This window comes from Anolis sagrei, chromosome 8 (assembly GCF_037176765.1).
Source record: "Anolis sagrei isolate rAnoSag1 chromosome 8, rAnoSag1.mat, whole genome shotgun sequence".
NCBI classification, from domain to species: Eukaryota; Metazoa; Chordata; class Lepidosauria; order Squamata; family Dactyloidae; genus Anolis; species Anolis sagrei.
The window spans coordinates 31,595,720-31,610,919 of record NC_090028.1 but is presented as its reverse complement, the minus strand read 5'-3'; the positions used below and the strand labels follow the sequence as shown (position 1 = coordinate 31,610,919).

General features: G+C 44.9%; 1 protein-coding gene and 1 long non-coding RNA gene across 2 annotated transcripts in view; one reads left to right on the top strand and one right to left on the bottom strand.

The window, feature by feature from the left end:
* HEATR3 (HEAT repeat containing 3) overlaps positions 1–6,130 on the bottom strand; it is a 35,807-nt gene extending 29,677 nt beyond the window's left edge. The window contains exons 1-3 of the mRNA XM_067471108.1: positions 5,884–6,130; positions 3,901–4,073; positions 548–635 (exon numbers count right to left, since the gene is read on the bottom strand). Of these exons, the coding sequence (XP_067327209.1) occupies positions 548–635; positions 3,901–4,073; positions 5,884–6,027 (405 nt within the window). The 5' untranslated portion in view covers positions 6,028–6,130. The remainder of the gene's footprint in view (positions 1–547; positions 636–3,900; positions 4,074–5,883) is intronic.
* On the top strand, positions 6,105–13,123 carry LOC132782942 (uncharacterized). Its single transcript, XR_009632121.2, has 2 exons — positions 6,105–6,365; positions 12,892–13,123. It is a non-coding gene; the product is annotated as an uncharacterized lncRNA (long non-coding RNA).
* Positions 13,124–15,200: the final 2,077 nt, after the last annotated feature.

Genomic DNA, 15,200 nt, shown 5'->3' with positions numbered 1-15,200 from the left:
TAAAGTCTCTTACAAAGTCCCAAAAGAAACACCAGTCTTCCATCAGAAAACATTCAATGAACTAAGTGCTTAGCAGCAGACACAAAGCAGATTCCGTTGGAGTGAAACAGCACTATAAGGGTTGTTGTTACCAGTGAAAGCTGACTGCTCCTGCCTCTGATTTATAGCCCTGAATTCCCCATGCAGGAGTCTCCCAATTAGCTCAGCGTTTTTAGCAGCTATTCTACTAGGGAGTCTCCCAATGAGCTCAGCGCTTTTCGCAGCTATTCTGGCTGAACGGTGTCTGTGCTCTGTCTCTTTTCGTCTCTCTAGAAATGTGGGCATTTTCAAACCCTCATCATCTGATTCTTCTTCTCCCTCCAAATACCGAACACTTCTCTGCTCCCCTTCCTCTTCTAAAGATGAGGAATCCCTAACATGACCAAAGCTAGCGGAACTGCAGGGGATAGAAACATTTTCCATCTGAGTAAATAGTTCTCGTAGGATTTAAACCCAGGACTTCCCAATTCACAATTCAGTCCCCTTTCTTGGCCACCACATGACATACCTCTTTCAACAAAGCCACAAGAGGCGTCATGACGTCTTTGGTGACCATGTCGTCACAGACTTCAAATCCACCACAAACACTGAGGTTCCTGCAAAAAAAAAGCACAAAAAAGTTTACATCTTTGGATCAGATATCTTCTTCAAAGTCTAGTAGCTTTACACACAACAGCCTTCACACTGGAGCTTCCTCTCACACAAGCTTCTCACACCAGACCAACTCTCACCAAGGCCTACTAACACTGAGCCCTACCTCGCACTGGGGCCTTCTCTCATACTGAGGGCTCTCTCAGACTGAGGCCTCTCTCACACTGTGGCGAGCTAACACTGAGGCCTACTAACACACTGAGGCCTTTCTTCCACAGAGATCTCTCACAGACTGAGAGCTACCACAGACTGAGGGCTACTAAGTTACAGGCACACCTGCTTATATAGAACCGTGTGATCATCTTGCAGCAGCTGAGGATGTGATCCATCGTTTCACCTGCTTCCTTGCAGAGTCGAGACTTGAAATCTGTCGACTTTTCAATTGTGGCTTTGATGGCACTGGTTCTAATAGCTTGTTCTTGGGCTGCCAGGATCAAGCCCTCCGTCTCCTTTTTCAAAGTCCCATTTGTGAGCCAGATCCATGTTTATTCTTTGTCCCTATTGCTCTCAGTTTTTCCCAGGAACTGTCCATGGAGAGCCTTCTTTCGCCAGTTTCCTCTTCTGCTCTGGATTGTGTTTTTACGGTATTCCCTATTTGTCTTTTGCACTTGAAGCAGTTTACAACTATTGACTTCCCTCAATGTTGGTTCTTGACTGCTTTTTACATAATCTGTCAGTGCATTGTTTCTCTTCTACTGTTTTTTCCCTTGCAGAAGCCCTCTTTCTGCCTCCTGATTTTCTGGGCAGGTCATAGACTCATAGAATCAAAGAGTTGGAAGAGACCTCATGGGCCATCCAGTCCAACCCCCTGCCAAGAAGCAGGAATATTGCATTCAAATCACCCCTGACAGATGGCCACCCGGCCTCTGTTTTAAAGCTTCCAAAGAAGGAGCCTCCACCACACTCCAGGGCAGAGAGTTCCACTGCTGAACGGCTCTCACAGTCAGGAAGTTCTTCCTCGTGTTCATATGGAATCTCCTTTCTTGTAGTTCGAAGCCCTTGTTCTGCGTCCTAGTCTCCATGGAAGCAGTAAACAAGCTTGCTCCCTCCTTTCTATGACTTCCTCTCACATATTTATACATGGCTATCATATCTCCTCTCATCCTTCTCTTCTTCAGGCTAAACATGCCCAGCTCCTTAAGCCACTCCTCATAGGGCTTGTTCTCCAGACCCTTGATCAGTTTAGTCGCCCTCCTCTGGACACATTCCAGCTTGTCAATATCAAGTCTATCAACATAACTACGTGGGTGTAATACATAGTGGATTGTCATCAGTTTTATTTGTTTTTCTGTCCAGATCATCCAGCTCTGCTTGTGTCCAGGTCACATTTCCAACAGTGTATCTAATGACAGGGATGGCCTAGGTGTTGATAGCCTTGATTGTATTTCTGCCATTTAAATTGCTATTCAGAACTTTTCTGATTCTTTGGACATATTCTTTGCTGACCACATTTTTCACATGCCCATGCTTGATATAGTCCAACTGTAGTATGCCCAGATATGTATAGGCTTCAGGTTGATTGCACTTTACGGTTTGTCTATTTGGCATCTCTATGCCCTCGCTGTGGGCAATTTTCCCTTTCTTTAATGCCACTGTTGCACATTTGTCTCGGCCAAACGCCATACTGATGTCAGCGCTGAAGATTCTGACTGTGTTGGTTAGTGACTGGATTTCTGTTTCTGATTTTCCATAAAGATTTAGATCATCCATGTACAGCAAGTGGGGAATTTTTGGTGAATTTCTTGCTGTTTGGTAGCCCAGGTTTGTTTTCTGTAGAATTACTGACAGTGGGATCATTGCAATGATGAACAGCAGCGGTGACAGTGAGACGCCTTGGAAAATTCCTCTTTTGATGTTAACAGTTCCATAGCTTTCGTTGCCCACGAACAACTCAGTTTTCCATTGTTTCATTGCATTTTCGGTGAACACTCTAATATTTTCACAAACCCCAATGACATCTAGACATTTGATAACCCAACAATGTGGCAGTGAGTCAAATGCTTTTTTATAATCAAGCCAGGTTGTGTAGAGGTTTGTTTTGCGGCTTTTGCTATTCTTCAGTATCATTTTGTCAATTAGAAGCTTATCTTTCATGCCCCTACATCTTCTTTTATTGCCTTTTTGTTCTACTGGCAAGATGTAGACCACACCTGGAATATTGTGTCCAATTCTGGGAACCACAATTCAAGAGAGATATTGACAAGCTGGAATGTGTCCAGAGGAGGGCGACCAAAATGATCAAGGGTCTGGAGAACAAGCCCTATGAGGAGTGGCTTAAGGAGCTGGGCATGTTTAGCCTGAAGAAGAGAAGGCTGAGAGGAGATATGATAGCCATGTATAAATATGTGAGAGGAAGCCACAGGGAGGAGGGAGCAAGCTTGTTTTCTGCTTCCTTGAAGACTAGGACGCAGAACAATGGCTTCAAACTACAAGAGAGGAGATTCCATCTGAACATGAGGAAGAACTTCCTGACTGTGAGAGCCGTTCAGCAGTGGAACTCTCTGCCCCGGAGTGTGGTGGAGGCTCCTTCTTTGGAAGCTTTTAAACAGAGGCTGGATGGCCATCTGTCGGGGGTGATTTGAATGCAATATTCCTGTTTCTTGGCAGGGGGTTGGACTGGATGGCCCATGAGGTCTCTTCCAACTCTTTGATTCTATGATTCTATGTTATTTTCCTCCAAGTAATCCTGGATTTGATCAGCTATTATGCCTGTCAACAGTTGTTGTTGTTATTATTATTATGACAATAAGTTGTTGTTATTGTTATTATGATTCTCTCTAGAAGGAGACTTGGGTCCCTTCTACACTGCCATATAATCCAAATTATCAAAGCGGATAATCCATGATATCTGTTTTGAACTGGATTATATGAGTCTACATATTATATTATCTAATCCAGTTCAAAACATACAATCTGGATTTTATATGGCCATGCAGAAGGGGCATCTAAGTGCAAATCCCATAAACTGGGTGGTAAGAAAGGACCCCAAGCCATAAACAATGGGGAAGGACACGTTTCCTGGAGCTGCTAGGAATGGTATGGACTCTTCCAAAGTATATTGCTCTGGCTGTTTCTAAACAGAGGCTGCGTGGCTATCTGTCGGGAGTGCTTTTATTGGGTGTCCCTTCCTTATAGAATGGGGTTGGGCTGGATGGCCTTTGGGGACCCCTTCCAACTCTAGGATTTTGCCTTAGATGTTATACTACTCACCGAAGCGCTCCCGTCGCCGTCTCTCGAACCGCCAGGCTCTGATCGAGCAGCATGGGCCCCAAACACCGGACCACGTCCCTCTGCACAAAAGCCGGGATTGTCTGTTTCTGCTGCAAGAGCTTGGAAATGCTGGCGCAAGCAAATTCCCGAACGTCAGCGCTGGGGTGCTGCAGCTACAAAGAGGAAAGAAGGGGCACGGTTTGAGAGATGCAGGTGCCAGGTAACCCAAAGTAGCAAGATCCCTTCGCCAATGACTTATGGGACTTAGCTGTAGGACGTTGTGTGTTGGAGGAGATGGCAAGGACCTTCTCTGCGGTGGCCCCCGGTTTGACAATATCTACTCTTTAGTGGCCTGATTGGCACCTACATGCACAAATCTACACATTTTAGGCAATAAACCAACCCAAAAACATCAGGTTCGATTAAACTTCGGCCCTCCCGGTGTTTTGGACTTCAACTCCCACAATTCCTAACAGGAATTGTGGGAGTTGAAGTCCAAAACACCAGGAGGGCCGAAGTTTGCCCATGCCTGCTTAAAGCTTTCAGATACGAGGATTTTCCAATGCAGCCTAGGCTCAACACTGCTGTATAATCCAGATCATAATATACTTCTAAACTGCTAGATAATCCAGTTCAAACCGGAGAATCTGGTTTGTAGTGTAGATGGGGCCCTTGAACTGCTAGGGATTAACCTGGGGATTTCTACCTGCAACCCCAGACCCTTTCTACACTACCATATATAATCCAGATTACCTGCTTTGAACAGGATTCTATGGCAGTGTAAACTCCTATAATCCAGTTCAAAGCAGACGTGGATCATCTGCTTTAATAATCTGGATTATACGGCAGTGTAGAATCCTATAATCGAGTTCAAAGCAGATACGAACCATCTGTTTGATAATCTGGATCATATGGCAGTGTAGAAGGGGCCTCTGGATTATATAGCAGTGTAGATTCATATAATCCAGTGCAAAGCAGATGTGGATGATCTGCTTTGATAATCTGGATTATATGGCAGTGTAGACTCATATGACCCAGTTTAAAGCATATGTGGATGATCTGCTTTGATAATCTGGATTATATGGCAGTGTAGACTCATATGATCCAGTTTAAAGCTGATATGGACGATCTGCTTTGATAATCTGGATTATACGGCAGTGTACACTTATATGATACAGTTTAAAGCAGATGTGGAACGCCCGCTTTGATAATCTGGAGTATATGGCAGTGTAGAATTCTATAATCCAGTTCAAAGCAGATATGAATCATCTGTTTGATAATCTGGATCATACAGCAGTGCAGAAGGGGCCTCTGCACCATTATATGGAAGTGTAGACTCATATAATCCAATTCAAAGCAGATGTGAATTGTCTGCCTTGATAATCTGGATCATATGGCAGTGTAGACTCATATAATCTCGTTCAAAGCGGATGTGAATAGTCTGCTTTGATAATGGCTGTGTAGACTCATATGATCCAGTTCAAAGCAGATGTGAATAGTCTGCTTTGATAATCTGGATTATATGGCAGTGTAGACTCCTATAATCCAGTTTAAAGCAGATATGGATGATCTGCTTTGATAATCTGGATTATTTGGCAATGTAGACTCCTATAATCCAGTTCAAAACAGATGTGAATTGTTTGCTTTGATAATCTGGATTATATGGCACTGTAGACATATATGATCCAGTTTAAAGCAGATGTGAATCGTCTGCTTGGATAACCTTGATTATATGGCACTGTAGACTCATATAATTCATTTCAAAGCAGATATGAATCATTTGCTTTGATCATCTGGATGATATAGCAGTGTAGATTCATATGATTCAGTTCAAAGCAGATGTGGACCATCTGCTTTGATAATCTGGATTATATGGCAGTGTCAGGGGGAAACCACCATTCCCTTCTCCCTAACCATAGCAGGATTCCCAGAGCTGGCTGGACCCTGCAGTATCCCTGTGGCCATCCTTTCTTTGCAGCTTACTTTCTCCAGCAGCTCCTCGGCTGGGGACCCGCCTTCCTCCTCCTCCTCTCCTTCCTCCTTCTCCTGGCCCTTCTCCTGGCCCATCTTCCCCACCGCGGGGCTGTAGGGGGCCTGCCGGAACCGCCTGGCCTTGCTTTTGCCCATGATCCCGGAGGGAGACCCCAGGAAGGAGGCGGAAAGCGGGGACCAGGCCGGCCTCTTCCCCCCTCCTCCTCCTCCTCCTCTTCCCCAGTTCCCACGTGTGCGGCTCCTGCGCATGCGCCACGCAAAGGCCCAGCACAGCTCTGCCCAGAGGCTGCAAATACACTCCCTTCTCTTCCGGACTACAGCTCCCAGCATCCCCTACACCAGACCCTTGAGGGGAGGAGGAGAAGGCTCCAAATGCACTGCTTTGAAACTGCAAGCATTCTTCTTGGATTTGTTTGAGAGCATCCCAATCCATGCAGATTTCCAATTTCCTGTTATTGGACTGCAACTCCCAGGTAGATAGATAGGTAGATAGATACACAGGTGGGTAGATAGGTAGGTAGATAGCTAGGTAGATAGATAGATAGATAGATAGATAGACAGACAGACAGACAGATAGATGGGTAGATAGGTAGATAGGTGTATAGGTAGGTAGATGGGTAGGTAGATAGGTAGGTAGATAAGATAGGTAGGTGGATAGATGTATAGGTGGGTAGATAGGTGGATAGGTAGGTAGATAGCTAGGTAGATAGATAGATAGACAGACAGGCAGACAGACAGATAGATGGGTAGATAGGTGTATAGGTAGGTAGATGGGTAGGTAGATAGGTAGGTAGATAAGATAGGTAGGTAGATAGATATATAGGTGGGTAGATAGATGGATAGGTAGGTAGATGGGTAGGTAAATAGGTAGGTAGATGGGTAGGTAGGTAGATAGATAAGATAGGTAGGTAGATAGGTAGTTAGATATATAGGTGGGTAGATAGGTAGGTAGATAGGTGGATAGGTAGGTAGGTGGATATGTATATAGGTAGGTAGGTAGGTGGACAGGTAGGTAGGTAGGTAGGTAGGTGGATATGTATATAGGTAGGTAGATAGGTGGACAGGTAGGTAGATAGGTAGGTAGATGGGTAGGTAGATAGGTAGATAGATTAGGTAGGTAGGTAGGTAGGTAGGTAGATAGATAGATATATAGGTGGGTAGATAAGTGGGTAGATAGGTAGACAGGTAGGTAGGTAGATAGGTAAGATAGATAACATAGAAAGATAGATAAGATATATACATAAGACAGAAAGATGAGACAGAGAGATAGATAAGATAGAAAGATAGATAGATTAGACCAGTGTTTCTCAGCCTTCCTAATGCCGTGACCCCTTAATACAGTTCCTCATGTTGTGGTGACCCCCAACAATAACATTATTTTCCTTGCTACTACATAACTGTCATTTTGCTACTGTTGTGAACTGCGATGTAAATATCTGAAATGCAGGATGTGTTTTCATTCACTGGACCAAATTCGGCACAGATACCCAATATGCCCAAATTTGAATACTGGTAGGGTTGGAGGGGGTTTTATTTTGTCATTTGGGAGCTGTAGTTACTGGGATTTATAGTGCGCCTATAATCAAAGTTCGAAAACATGCAAATGTGAGTAGATCAATAGGTACCGCTCCGGCGGGAAGGTAACGGCGCTCCATGCAGTCATGCCGGCCACATGACCTTGGAGGTGTCTATGGACAACGCTGGCTCTTCGGCTTAGAAATGGAGATGAGCACCACACCCCAGAGTCAGACATGACTGGACTTAATGTCAGGGGACTACCTTTACCTTTACCTATAATCAAAGCAAAGGATCCAGCAAAGGATCACCGCCTTGTCGGGGCGCTGGAGCTTGAGCACCTCAATGATGTCATGAGCGAAACCGTGAAGGGACACCCAAGACGGGACGGTTGTGGCAGAGAGGTCAGACCAAGCGTGATCCCTGGGGAAGGCAATGGCAAACCACTCCAGTATCCTTGCCAAGAAAACTAAATGGACCAGTACAACCAGAGATATGTCGGTATGCCATTGGAAGATGGGACTCCCAGGTCGGAAGATGGCCAAAATGCTACTGGGGAGGAGCAGAGGATAAGTTCAACTAGCCCCAGATGTGATGACGCAGCTAGCTCAAAGCCGAAAGGAAGGCTAGCGGCCGACGGTACTGGAGGTGAACGACGAATCCGATGCTCTAAAGATCAACACACCATAGGAACCTGGAATGTAAGATCTATGAGCCAGGGCAAATTGGATGTTGTTATTGGTGAGATGTCAAGACTAAAGATAGACATTCTGGGGGTCAGCGAACTGAAATGGACTGGAATGGGCCACTTCACATCAGATGACCACCAGATCTACTACTGCGGACAAGAGGAACATCGAAGAAATGGAGTAGCCTTCATAATTAATAAGAAATTCGCTAAAGCGGTGCTTGGATACAACCCAAAAAATGACAGAATGATCTCAATTCGAGTGCAAGGAAAGCCTTTCAACATTACAGTGATCCAAATATACGCCCCAACCACAGCTGCTGAAGAAGCAGAAGTAGATCAGTTCTATGAGGATCTGCAGGACCTACTGGATAATACACCAAAAAGAGACATTATTTTCATTACAGGAGACTGGAATGCCAAGGTGGGAAGTCAAATGACAACTGGGATCACAGGCAAGCATGGTCTGGGAGAACAAAATGAAGCGGGACGCAGGCTGATAGAATTTTGCCAGGAAAACTCGCTGTGTATAACGAATACTCTCTTCCAACAACCTAAAAGACGGCTTTATACATGGACCTCACCAGATGGTCAACACCGAAATCAGATTGACTACATCCTTTGCAGCCAAAGGTGGCGGACATCCATCCAGTCGGTGAAAACAAGACCTGGGGCTGACTGTAGCTCGGATCACGAACTTCTTATTGCCCAATTTAGAATAAAACTAAAGAGATCAGGGAAAATACACAGACCAGTTAGATATGATCTCACTAACATTCCTAGCAAATATACAGTGGAAGTGAAGAACAGATTTGAAGGACTAGATTTAGTAAACAGAGTCCCAGAAGAACTATGGACAGAAGTCCGAGACATTGTTCAGGAGGCGGCAACAAAGTACGTTCCAAAGAAAAAGAAAACCAAGAAGGCAAAATGGTTGTCTGCTGAGACACTGGAAGTAGCCCAAGAAAGGAGGAAAGCAAAAGGAAACAGGGATAAGGGGAGATATGCCCAGTTAAATACGCAATTCCAGAGGTTAGCCAGAAGAGATAAGGAACTATTTTTAAATAAGCAATGCATGGAAGTGGAAGAAGACAACAGAATAGGAAGGACAAGAGACCTCTTCCAGAAAATTAGAAACATTGGAGGTAAATTTCAGACAAAAATTGGTGTGATAAGAAACAAAGATGGCAGGGACCTAACAGAAGCTGAAGAGATCAAGAGAAGGTGGCGAGACTATACAGAAGATCTGTATAGGAAGGATAATAATATTGAGGATAGTTTTGACGGTGTGGTGAATGAATTAGAACCAGACATCCTGAGGAGTGAGGTGGAATGGGCCTTAAGAAGCATTGCTAACAACAAGGCAGCAGGAGACGACGGGATCCCAGCTGAACTGTTTAAAATCTTAAAAGATGATGCTGTCAAGGTGATGCATGCCATTTGCCAGCAAATATGGAAAACACAAGAATGGCCATCAGACTGGAAAAAATCAACTTATATCCCCATACCAAAAAAGGGAAATGCAAAAGACTGCTCCAACTTCCGTACAGTGGCCCTTATTTCTCATGCCAGTAAGGTAATGCTCAAGATCCTGCAAGGAAGACTCCAGCAATACATGGAGCGAGAGTTGCCAGATGTTCAGGCTGGGTTTAGAAAAGGTAGAGGAACGAGAGACCAAATTGCCAATATCCGCTGGATAATGGAGAAAAGCAGGGAGTTTCAGAAAAACATCTACTTCTGCTTCATTGACTATTCTAAAGCCTTTGACTGTGTGGATCATAATAAATTGTGGCAAGTTCTTAGGGGGATGGGCATACCAAGCCACCTTGTCTCTCTCCTGAGGAATCTGTACAAGGACCAAGTAGCAACAGTCAGAACTGACCACGGAACAACAGACTGGTTCAAGATTGGGAAAGGCGTACGGCAAGGCTGCATCCTCTCACCCAACCTTTTTAACTTGTATGCAGAACACATCATGCGATGTGCGGGGCTGGATGAATGCAAAGCTGGGGTGAAAATTGCTGGAAGAAACATTAACAACCTCAGATATGCAGATGACACCACTCTGATGGCCGAAAGTGAGGAGGAGCTGAGGAACCTTCTAATCAAGGTGAAAGAAGAAAGCGCAAAAGCCGGGTTGCAGCTAAACATCAAAAAAACCAAGATTATGGCAACAAGAATGATTGACAACTGGGAAATAGAGGGAGAAACCGTGGAGGCCGTGACAGACTTTGTATTTCTAGGTGCAAAGATTACTGCAGATGCAGACTGTGGCCAGGAAATCAGAAGACGCTTACTTCTTGGGAGGAGAGCAATGTCCAATCTCGATAAAATAGTAAAGAGTAGAGACATCAGACTGGCAACAAAGATCCGCCTAGTCAAAGCCATGGTATTCCCTGTAGTCACCTACGGATGTGAGAGCTGGACCTTAGGGAAGGCTGAGCGAAGGAAGATCGATGCTTTTGAACTGTGGTGCTGGAGGAAAGTTCTGAGAGTGCCTTGGACTGCGAGAAGATCCAACCAGTCCATCCTCCAGGAAATAAAGCCCGACTGCTCACTGGAGGGAAAGATACTAGAGACAAAGTTGAAGTACTTTGGCCACATCATGAGGAGACAGGAAAGCCTAGAGAAGACAATTATGCTGGGGAAAGTGGAAGGCAAAAGGAAGAGGGGCCGACCAAGGGCAAGATGGATGGATGGCATCCTTGAAGTGACTGGACTGACCTTGAGAGAGCTGAGGGTGGTAACGGCCGACAGGGAGCTCTGGCGTGGGCTGGTCCATGAGGTCACGAAGAGTCGGAGACGACTGAACGAATGAACAACAACAACATAATCAAAGAGCATTCTGAACTCCGCCAATGATGGAATTGAACTAATCCTGGCGCACAGCACTCCCATGACTGACAGAAAATACTGGAATGGTTTGGTGAGCATTGACCTTGAGTTTTGGAGTTGTAGTTCGTCCACATCCAGAAAGCACTGTGGATTCAAACAATGATAGATCTGGACTAAACTTGGCACAAATACTCAATAAGCCCAAAAGTGAACACTGGTGGAGTTTGGGGGAAATAGACTTTGACATTTGGGAGTTGTAGTTGCTGGGATTTATAGTTAACCTACAATCAAAGAGCACTCTGAACCCAGCTCACAATGGAACTGCGCCAAGCTTGGCACACTACCTTCACGGCCAACATTGAATACTGGTGGGGTTGGGGGGCTGTTTTTGAATTCTGGGAGTTGTAGTTCAACAACACCAAAAAGTAAGGGAAGGACAGGTGGGGAGATCTTCAGCTTTCTCTGCCAAAAGGGTTTCTAAGACCATCAGAAATATATGTTTTCTGATGGCCTTTGGCGACCCCTCTGAAATCCCCCTCGCAACCCCCCCCCAGGGGTCCCGACCTCCAGGTTGAGAAACACTGTTCTACTTGGATTTCTTTGAGAGCATCCCGATATGTGCATATTTTTAATTTCATATTCCTGGACTGCAACTCCCAGAAATCTTCCAGATAGATAGATTAGATAAATTGATAGAGACAGGTAGGCAGGTAGGTAGGATAGATCAATCAATCAGGAGGACTGCTGGGAGTTGCAGTCCAAGAATCTATATAAATAAAAATGTAATGTGAGTTTGTGGGATTAACATAATTCAAAAACCGCTAGATGAATTAACACGAAATTTGGACACTATACCCCTAACAAACCAATGAGTGACCATCACTCATAAGCCCCTCCCAAAAAAACCAGCGGAAAGGACTGAAAAACCGCAAAAAGCTAAATGACGATACAGAAAAAGGGAAGGAAGGGGAGAAAGAAAGAAAGAAAGAGGTAAAAAGAGAAGGAAGCATGGAAGCAAAGAGCATGGGAAGAAACTAAAGAGGTAGAGAAGGAAGAAAGAAGAGAAAGAAGAAGATAAAAAGGGGGAAGGAAGGAAAGAGGTAGAGAAGGAATGGAGGGAGAGAAGGAAAGAAAAAAGGGAAGGAAGGAAAGAGGGAGTGAAGGAAGGAGGGAAAGAAGGAGAGAAGGAGGGGAGGAAAAAGAGAAGGAAGGATGGAAGCAAAAAGTGAAAGAAGGAAGGATAGAGGTAGAGAAAGAAGAAAGGAGAGAAAGAAAAAGAAAAAGGAGAAGGAAGGAAGGAAAGATATAGAGAAGGAAGGAGAGAAGGAAAGAAGGGAAGGAAGGAAGGAAGGAAGGAAGGAAGGAAGGAAGGAAGGAAGGAAGGGAGGGAGGAAGGAAGGAGGGAAAGAAGGAGAGAAAGAGGGAGGGAAGGTTGGCCACAGCAACACATGGTGGGTACAGTTAGTAGTAGTAGCATATGTGAGTGTGTGTGTGTGTATGTATCTCCATATATATCATTTTCTTGGACTGCAACTCCCAGCATACATACATACATATATATCCATATCCATCTATCCTATGCTTGGACTGCAACTCCCAGCAGTCCTCCTATCAACCTATCTTGGTCTAATCTATCTGTGTATTCATATAAGTGAATACTGCATCTCCCATGATTCCTCCCATGATTTTTAATATATATATATTAAAAAAATAATCTTAAGGTAGTTCCCTCCAGCTATTTCCCTAGAATACTTACTCCCAGGGAAGCTTGCCTAGGATTACAGCCTCCGTTTCACCGAACACATTGATACTAAACACAGGCTGTTTCTTCCAGTAGAATGTCAAATGCAAAATATCTCTTACATACCATATTGTGTTGGTGAGTAGCTGCAGTCGGTCTGGATAAAATCGTGCGGAAATTTGTTTGTTGTGTAATAGGACTGAATATTCGTATCTTTCAGGCTGTCCATCGCCAGGCCTTGATACAGAATCGTTTTCCCTTATGGCTTGAGGTCTCCGACTCCACCGCTGGTCCCAGTTTGTCTGAATTAGCGGAAGGGGCTGCGCTCTTAAACTACGCAGAGCAAGACATGTCCGGACTAGTCCCTGAGCGCTTATGGACCCGATTCTGCAGATGCTGGTTACCAGAGAGAGCAATGCGTTCAACTGAAATAAATATTTTGCTAAACTGAACATTTTTTATTTATTTATTTATTTCCTATATTTATACCCCGCCCTTCTCCCCCCAAAGGGAGACTCAAGGCGGCCTAACAAAAACATCATACAGTACTAGCATCATAAAAACAACCACAATACAATCAAAATATTAAAAATATTGAAACAACAATTCAAACAATTAATTAAGGCACATCCATTAAAATCGAAATCCAAAAACCAGTCCGGGTCAATTCATTGCCATAAGTTGTGTGATCTTCTTCCACTTGCTGCTCAGTGATCAAACGCTTGGTCCCATCACCAGGTCTTTATTTTCCTTCTAAAAGACAAGAGGAAGGTGGCCAATCTGATATCTCTAGGGAGGGCGTTCCATAGGCGGGGGGCCACTGCTGAGAAGGCCCTGTCTCTCATCCCCATCAACCGTGTTTGCGATAGTGGTGGAATCGAGAGCAGGGCCGCTCCTGAAGATCTTAAACTTCGTGATGGTTCGTGGCAGGAGATATGTTCGGATAGGTAGTCTGGGCCAGAACCGTTTAAGGATTTAAAGGTTAAAACCAGCACTTTGAATTGCGCTCGAAGCTGATCGGTAGCCAGTGGAGTTGGTGTAACAAAAGAGTTGTATATTCCCTGTATGTCACTCCGGTGAGCAACCTGGCTGCCGACCGTTGGACTAATTGAAGCTTCCAGGCAGTCTTCAAAGGCAGCCCCACATAGAGTGTGTTGCAGTAGTCTATTCGGGATGTCACAAGAGCGTGGACCACTGTGGCCAAGTCAGACTTTTCAAGGAACGGGCGCAGCTGGTGCACAAGTTTTAATTGTGCAAAAGCTCTCCCGGTTACCGCCGAGACCTGGGGTTCCAGGCTCAGGTACAATTTAGCATAGTACATGTAAAAAATGATGGGTTGCCCCTTCAATCTCCAAATGATGGAAAGCAAAACAAGGTCATTAAATCAATACACATAATACAAGTGAAAATATGTATGTGTGTATGTGCCTGGAGTGTCCACTTGCACAGACAAGTTCTTGCCTCGACAAACATAGAATCATAGAATCAAAGAGTTGGAAGAGACCTCATGGGCCATCCAGTCCAACCCCCTGCCAAGAAGCAGGAATATTGCATTCAAATCACCCCTGACAAATGGCCATCCAGCCTCTGCTTAAAAGCTTCCAAAGAAACAGCTATAGTTCCCGCTACTCAGGAGACACCAATGGCCTTCTCTCCAAGTACATTACAGGTTATAGTGTCCAAAAGCCCTTACAATGTCCTCCACCAATACCAGACTGTCCACCATCCAAGTGAAGGCTTTCATACAGGAACAATTACATCCTAGATTTTATGTTTTTCCTCCACCACAGGCATCCCAGTGTTTCTGACTCTCTCCATCGGTGTGGAATTTGCATGACCCCCGCCCACTGCCTCTCGCATAACCTTTTCCTTTTTTTTCCTATGACACACAGCAAAAAGAGGAATTGATCAGCAACTAAACATCGTAGAGAAGTTTGGGGAGAATTCACCATGACTGATAGGAATTGTAGGTATTATTTATTTATTTATTTATTTTTTGCATTTATTGACCGCCCCTCTCAGCCCGAAGGCGACTCGGGGCGGTGAACAGCAACATAAAGGACAGTGTACAAAATCAAGACAATACAAACCAGACAATACAACATGACATATACTTATACTAAAAAATCCGCTTCGTCAAGTCCTGGGGTCATAGCCAAATTTCATAATCCTAGTCCATTCCAGTGTCGTTCAAGATACTCTCAGTTGAAGGCCTGCTCGAAGAGCCATGTTTTCAGGCCCCTACGAAAGGCCAACAAGGAGGGCGCCTGTCTAACTTCAACAGGGAGGGTGTTCCACAGCCGGGGGGCCACCACCGAGAAGGCCCGCTCTCTCGTCCCCGCCAGACGTGCCTGTGAGGCAGGCGGGACCGAGAGAAGGGCCTCCCCGGAAGATCTCAAGGCCCTCGTGGGCTCATAGGCCGAGATGCGGTCTGCAAGGTATTTTGGGCCGGAACCGTTTAGGGCTTTGTAGGATAATACCAGCACCTTAAATTGGGCCCGGTAGCGAATCGGCAGCCAGTGGAGCTGG